Source organism: Lagenorhynchus albirostris, chromosome 14 (genome assembly GCF_949774975.1).
Source record: "Lagenorhynchus albirostris chromosome 14, mLagAlb1.1, whole genome shotgun sequence".
NCBI lineage: Eukaryota > Metazoa > Chordata > Mammalia > Artiodactyla > Delphinidae > Lagenorhynchus > Lagenorhynchus albirostris.
In genome coordinates this window covers 21154471-21161492 of record NC_083108.1, presented here as the reverse complement: position 1 = coordinate 21161492, position 7022 = coordinate 21154471, and the positions used below count along the sequence as shown (strand labels likewise).

Genomic DNA, 7022 nt, shown 5'->3' with positions numbered 1-7022 from the left:
TGGCATCTCTTACCTATTTAAAACACACCTGAGCTTTGTTCTAAATAACTTGTCCCACCCAGTTTGGAGCTGGTTTTTTGTTATTATTGTTAATGAAATACTGTCTCTGAGTGGATTTCTTTTTAAATTTATTGGATACTAAACTCAGAATGCAGAGATAGAAATAGCACCCTAAATCTTAGCTACCCCACTACTAACCATGGCTACTTTATTTATTTATTTAAAATATATATTTATTTATTTTTGGCTGCGTTGGGTCTTTGTTGCTGTGTGCGGGCTTTCTCTAGTTGCGGCAATTGGGAGCTACTCTTTGTTGCGGTCCATAGCCTTCTCATTGTGGTGGTTCTCTTCTTGTAGAGCACAGGCTCTAGGCGCATGGGCTTCAGCAGTTGTGGCATGTGGGCTCAGTAGTTGTGTCTCATTGGCTCTAGAGCACAGGTTCAGTAGTTGTGGCGCACAGGTTTAGTTGCTCCACGGCATGTGGGATCTTCCCAGACCAGAGCTTGAATCCGTGTCCCCTGCATTGGCGGGTGGATTCTTAACCACTGTGCCACCAGGGAAGTCCCACCATGGCTACTTTGGAAAATATTAGTCTATTCTGTCTAAATTTTCAAGTGTTGATTGATATGTGATGGTGGCCATGCCTAGATTTCTATAAATTCTTAATTTGTTATATTATTACTTTTGGGACCGATAATTTCATTAATTGTGGTTACCTCAATTGGACACTTTTTCACACACACTTCTTTAACACAACATCCTTGATTTTAAGTTTCATTTAGCCTTGGACATTATTCAAAGCCCCCAGGTGTTTTGGAAAAGTTTTGTGAAGAAAAGGCAGGGGATTGACTCCTGAGATCTATTTGAATAAGTGAACATATTTCCCTGTACTTTCATGTTCCAGGTTTCCAGATTAAGTCTTTCACATCACTGCGCTTCCTGTCGGAACCTTCTGATGCCGTCACGATGCGGGGAGGAAATGTCCTACTGAACTGCTCTGCAGAGTCTGACAGAGGAGCTCCAGTTATCAAGTGGAAGAAAGATGGCATCCACCTTGCCTTGGGGATGGACGAAAGGAAGCAGCAACTTCCAAATGGCTCTCTGTTGATACAAAACATACTTCACTCCAGGCACCATAAGCCAGATGAGGGACTCTACCAATGTGAGGCATCTTTAGGAGATTCTGGGTCAATTATTAGTCGGACAGCAAAAGTTGCAGTGGCAGGTAAGTGGATTTTTCCTTCTCCTCCTCTTCCTTCTCCATCTCTTCTTCTACTCCTTTTTTTTTTTCTTTTTGAGATTAAAAAAAACCCCTAATATTTGTAAAAACAACGTATATTTTTTAAGAAAAAGGAAAAAATGTAAAAACATGTATGTGTATTTCCTCACAGTCTTGATTGACTTTTTGCCTAAATTAGCTTGGAAAACAATAGAAGAATCTCAACAATTAACATAACATGATGAGATTTTCCAAAACAAAATTTGGTTCAAGTTGATCCACTACTTATGTGTAAGGAAGGAGTTTTCATTAATAGAAAAATATTAGAAAAATAATTTCCTAATTAATTCCATCTTACAGCCTCACTAATGATGAAAATTTGCAGTGTGTGTGTGTGTGCTTGTTCATTTGTTTGGGTTGTTTTTTTTTGCCTTTAGAGCAGTGGATTTTATTTTAATTATAATGGCTATAACATATAAATCTCTAAATGAAAAATAAAAATTTGAATAGTGCTTCCAAATATCTTTATGCTTGGTAATGTATTGACTCAATAACCGAATAATAAGATGAAAAGTTTTTCTTTTTATATATATTTTGAAGTGGTGCAGACCCGGAAAGAAACAGTACTGAATGTTCTGGAATCCATGGATATTGCTCTTTTTTGCCCCACTTATTTTGGTTAGAGGGTAGCTCATGATTATTTCTTTTCAGAGGTAGACCTGTAGGAAGAAGAATTAAATTTTCCTCATTTCTGTAATGATTCAGCTAAAAGTTGGGGGCTTTGACTTTGTTTTTTCATCTTTTTCTGTTGTTTAATTTTGATATTGGTCACAAAACAAGGCAAATGGATCCAACCTGAAAAAAATTTAGGCCTTCAGATAGGTAAACAGGTTTGAAGGGCTCCTTTCAAACTTAATCTTCAGTTCTATTCACTTGAATGAATAGGCCGTAATGTAGTCATTTGATATGGGTTTCCTTCCCCAGGGTCCATGTAGTCTGTATACAGGAAGACTGATGAGAATGAGGACTCATTTTCAGCCATGACATTTACTAGGACAATCAGGCAGGACCACCCCACCCCTTGTACTCTTCTAGTAAAGATGCGATAAAGTTGAAATCTGAAAAAAGGGATTTTGTCAGATTATGATATAAAAAATTAGATCTCATAGATAAGCGATCAGTCCATAAATTCAACTTCCTGCCACTCTTTTATGGCTTCTTTTCCCCACCAAGGACTCTCTTTCATATTTCAGTTAAACAAGACTATTCTAGAGCAAAGATGTCCTGGCGATACAGTGGTCAGCCATCTTGGTTTAACCTGGACTGACCTGCTTTTAGCACTTGAAAGTACTGGTCCTGAGAACCCCTCAGTCCCATGTAAAACCAGAATAGTTGGTCAACCTACCTAGTGGAACCTTCCACCTTCTCTAGCAACGCTAGACTGAAGCATGGGTGCAGAGCGTCTCCTTCACTCAGGACACACATGAGGTGGCACCTGATCAGGAAAACCAAGGCTATCAGCCACCTGGGATCTCTGAGTGATGGGTGTCTGAAATGTGATTGACGAGCGTAAAGTGTGGAGAGAACTGAAATTCTATGTTAATGATGATTGATTAAAAAAGAAAAGTGGAGCAAGTGTTGAGGGTTAAGGTAAAAACTGCTTTCCTGGAATGCTCCAAATGAAGCAGAAAGGGTACAGTCTGATTTCCCGCATTTGAGAATTTCTGGACGCTCACATCCCATCCGTCACTTGCCCACAGTACAACGTAGCTCTGCTGATTTGAGTGAATCAGGCTGGTACTTTGATGCCTGTTCCAAAAGGCACACACATATGTGTGCTGTTAATGAAAGTGTCCTGGTAAGTTGTGGTTTCTGTTTCCTGTGATCTAGATTCACTTTCACATGCTGTGTTTCAATGGTGAGATGAAGAATAATCCCTTCCCTGTGAGATATCAAAATAAAGTGGCTTCTTCTTTTGACTTTCGTATTCTGTACAAGGATAGGCTGGCAGATTCAGTCACTGAGTTACAATTTAATATTAGATTGTATCATTTCAAGGCAATGAGGCTTATTCACAGCCTTTTAAACACTTACCTTGCTGTTTGGCAACACAGCATATGTCAGTGTTATGTCTGCTGAGGTTAAGATGGCCAAACCACTGGAATGCACAAGGGGCATATATCTTCCCTGTAATAAAGACCACGGGCCTGATTTAATCTCATTTTTAAAACATTAACAGTCAGTAAACCAGCCACTCCTAAAAGGTAACAGGCAGCTTTTCTTTGGATGAGAAAAAAAAAAAAAAATCTGTTCTCTACCCTCAGGTGCTGTGTAGAGCCCATTTAACAGAATGCTTCTCTTCCATTTTTGCTTTCTCAAAGTGTCTTGATAAAAAGAAATGTGGCAAATGAAATCGGTCCTTAATCAGTCAGCTTATTTCATGCAATGATCTTGCCATACACCATTCATTCTATTTTCTAAGAACTTCTCAAGTGCTCTTTAAGCCCTGAGTACATGCTTAGCTGGAGAGGGAGAGAGAGTAGGAAAGGGAAATGAGGGGCTACCAGCCCATTCAACATCTTGTTAAAAATCTCAGTGTTACGGCCTACCGACTGTCAGTATTTCTGGGAATTGTGAGTTCTATCAATAAGGAACACCTGGGTTGTTAAATCTCTATTTGAAAGCAACTTGGCCAGTACTGGCTGAAACTTGGGAATTGTATTTGTATCCAATTAGCTCTAATCTAAAATGGTACAGTATTTATCTGCATCATGTACCTCTATTTAGCATTTCTAGATGGAGAACAGCTTGAAGAGAGGAGTACAGCCAGACTTTGTTTATATAACTTCTCCTACCACCCTCTCCACTCAGTACCTAGAAAATCATCAGACGTGTTTAGTAGTTTTTCAGTAGATACTTGTTTTACCAATGAAGATGTGGGGCTTTCTGCCGTCTATGGAGAGTTTCTGGCCAATGTTCTCTTCTTCCTTCTCTTCCTCATCCACTTCTTCATTATTGACCTTGATGTGATTAGTTAAATTTACCTATGTGTGTCCCTACTCCTTTTTTTTTTTTTTTTTTTTGCGGTACGCGGACCTCTCACCGTTGTGGCCTCTCCCGTTGCGGAGCACAGGCTCTGGACGCGCAGGCTCAGCGGCCATGGCTCACGGGCCCAGCCACTCCGCGGCATGTGGGATCTTCCCGGACCGGGGCACGAACCCGCGTCCCCTGCATCGGCAGGCGGACTCTCAACCACTGCGCCACCAGGGAAGCCCTGTGTCCCTACTCTTGATGGGCAGAGTTGGAATAATTTGATTTATATCTCAATAGTCTACAAATTCATTAACTATTAGAAGATGGACTGTGCTGGAATATTCATGCTACGTGAAAAAAATAAAAGGCATGTGTCAGTTCCTTATTTCTTCCTATAACATCAAGATGAGTTTGCATCTGGCCAAGCACGTCTTCCCTCTGCCAGATGTCACCAGCTATCTGAGCCTGTATTGTCTTCCATAAAACAGACATAATAATAATCTACCTCCTAAGGCTGTGCTGGCTTTCAAATAACATCTAGGATGTAAAGCCATAGTGCAGAGTAGATTCTTATTCAATAGCAGCAGTAGTATAAAGAGACTTAATAATGGTTATTGTGTTATTACAATTATTACTACTAGGAAATGACAACTTTCAATATTCCCATGTGGTGGTACAAAAAATTTGGGGGGGAAGGAGGTAAATATAGGCTGCAAATCCTGAGCCATAAATATTATCGTCCTAGATCAGATATCTGCCTTTGCAATCCATAATTACAAACTGGCAAGACTGAATTGAGTTTTCAAATGGTTGAATCTCTCTGCAGTTTGTTGGCCAGCAATGCCAAAATCAGTTTAACTACAAAATTCATTTTTCAAAAGTTGATCTATTTTGTCAGTGGAGCCAGTATAATTTGTACTGGGTCTAGACCAAGCAATAACTGCTGTCATTTTGGAAAAAAGATGCTGGGCAATCTTCTCAACCAAGCCTCCTTGATGCCCTTCCAACTGAAAAAGAGTCACCTAGGCTGGGTCTACAGGAGTTATTTGGTCTAGATTGGGAGTTTAAATAATGCTGATGTGTAAGAAAACCAGATCACTACAGAGCTCCTCCAAATAATCATGAAAGAGTCATCTTATTCATTTTCCCTGATTACACCACCACCACACATCCACCATCCAACACACCCACCTACCCACATGACTACTTGCCCACCTACTTCTCCTGCAGGGCTCTTAGAAGCCCAGTTGCAACCTAAGTGCTTCCTCTGCTTGTATTCACACTCTTGGGGCTGGAAGGCGGCCAGCCTCTCCTCCCTCATGTGAAGCAACACTGACTGCAGGATACATTACAGAGCATTTGTGTCCAGGTAGATTCTCTTTGTTGTTGTTAATTTTAAGCATTTATGTCTTGAATATTAAAACCATTGACTTGCTTTTTTTTAATAGTCCTTTGCTCTTTGCACAGTATATTCATACACATTATCTCATAATGCTCAAAAAAGCCCAGTGATGTAGATACCCAAAATGACAGAGAACAAACTGAAAAGAGGTAGGTGGCTTTCTACAGGCAGAGACTAGAACTCAGATTGTCTAACTCTGGTACACACTTATTCCCTTATCATTTTGCTTCTCAGTCTAAGGACTAGGTTTAAGGATACTGCGAATAGTTTCTCACTTAGTCATTTATTTTTAATCATTCAAACTCTCCAAAATAGAAACTAAGGGGAAAATAATAGTAGATTTCTTTTATCCATTTATTGCCTTGAAAATATCAACTTCTTATGGGTATAGGGGTTCAGAAGAGGCCTCCCCAAGATGTGCTACTTTGGAATGTGGATTATTTTGCGCTAAAAGCAATGGAGATCCTAGGGGCTCAAGAGAAACTACTGTCTGTCCCTTAATAACCTAGAAGAATTTAAATTGGGGATTTTTCCCAGAAAAAGAGTTATTGCCAGAGATACACTTTATCTAAGTGGCCCCATCTATATGGCAGGACAAATATCTAATTACTAAATGTCTGCTCTTCTTTATATTGTCCTGTGAGTGACCCCCTGTCCTGGGAAGCCCCGGCCTGTATCCCACTCCTTAGCTCAGAACAGCATATATACCTCGTTTTGGTTTTCTGTCTTTGAACCTCTCACATATGTGGGTTCTCTTACACTCTCATATATGTGGGATTCCTGTACGTATGAAATTAAATGTGGTATTCTGTTAATCTGTCTTAGGTCAATTTAATTCTTAGACCAGTCAGAAGAACCTAGAAGGGTAAAGGAAAGATTTTTCCTTCCCAACATGGGCAAACACTATGATTTGGATGTTTTCTTCTAAGGTAAGATTTTGCTAGCACAGCTATGCATTAAATAATGACACAAGATCAATCTCCCCTGAAATGTGGAGAACATGTGATTTTTAAAATCAGCTTATAAATAGTCTTTCTAGGGGCAAGATTTTGGTTACCTTTTATCTTTGTAAGTGGTTTTATAATTCAGGTCGAATTTGCATTTTTTTCTTGAAAATCAAGAAAATAAAAGGCCAACTAAATTGCATTTACTTGTGTTATTTCATTCAGGAGCATATTTTTTTTTTACTTCCTTATTACAATAGATGTTTCAAGATGCAAATTGTAGCACTCTGCTTTTAAATAACACAGGCATTATAATTAAAATTCCCCTGAGTTTAAAAAAAAAATAATTAGTTACTTGAGGAGTAGTTTCAATGAATTCCCTTCCAGGATGCCTCCAATTTAAATGAGTTATGAAATAATTAGT

General features: G+C 39.2%; 1 protein-coding gene across 1 annotated transcript in view; it reads left to right on the top strand.

Annotated features, from left to right (window-relative positions):
• Positions 1–569: 569 nt before the first annotated feature.
• Positions 570–7022, top strand: part of DCC (DCC netrin 1 receptor) — a 764559-nt gene continuing 758106 nt past the window's right edge. Inside the window, exons 1-2 of the mRNA XM_060121767.1 lie at positions 570–591; positions 905–1225. Of these exons, the coding sequence (XP_059977750.1) occupies positions 570–591; positions 905–1225 (343 nt within the window). The remainder of the gene's footprint in view (positions 592–904; positions 1226–7022) is intronic.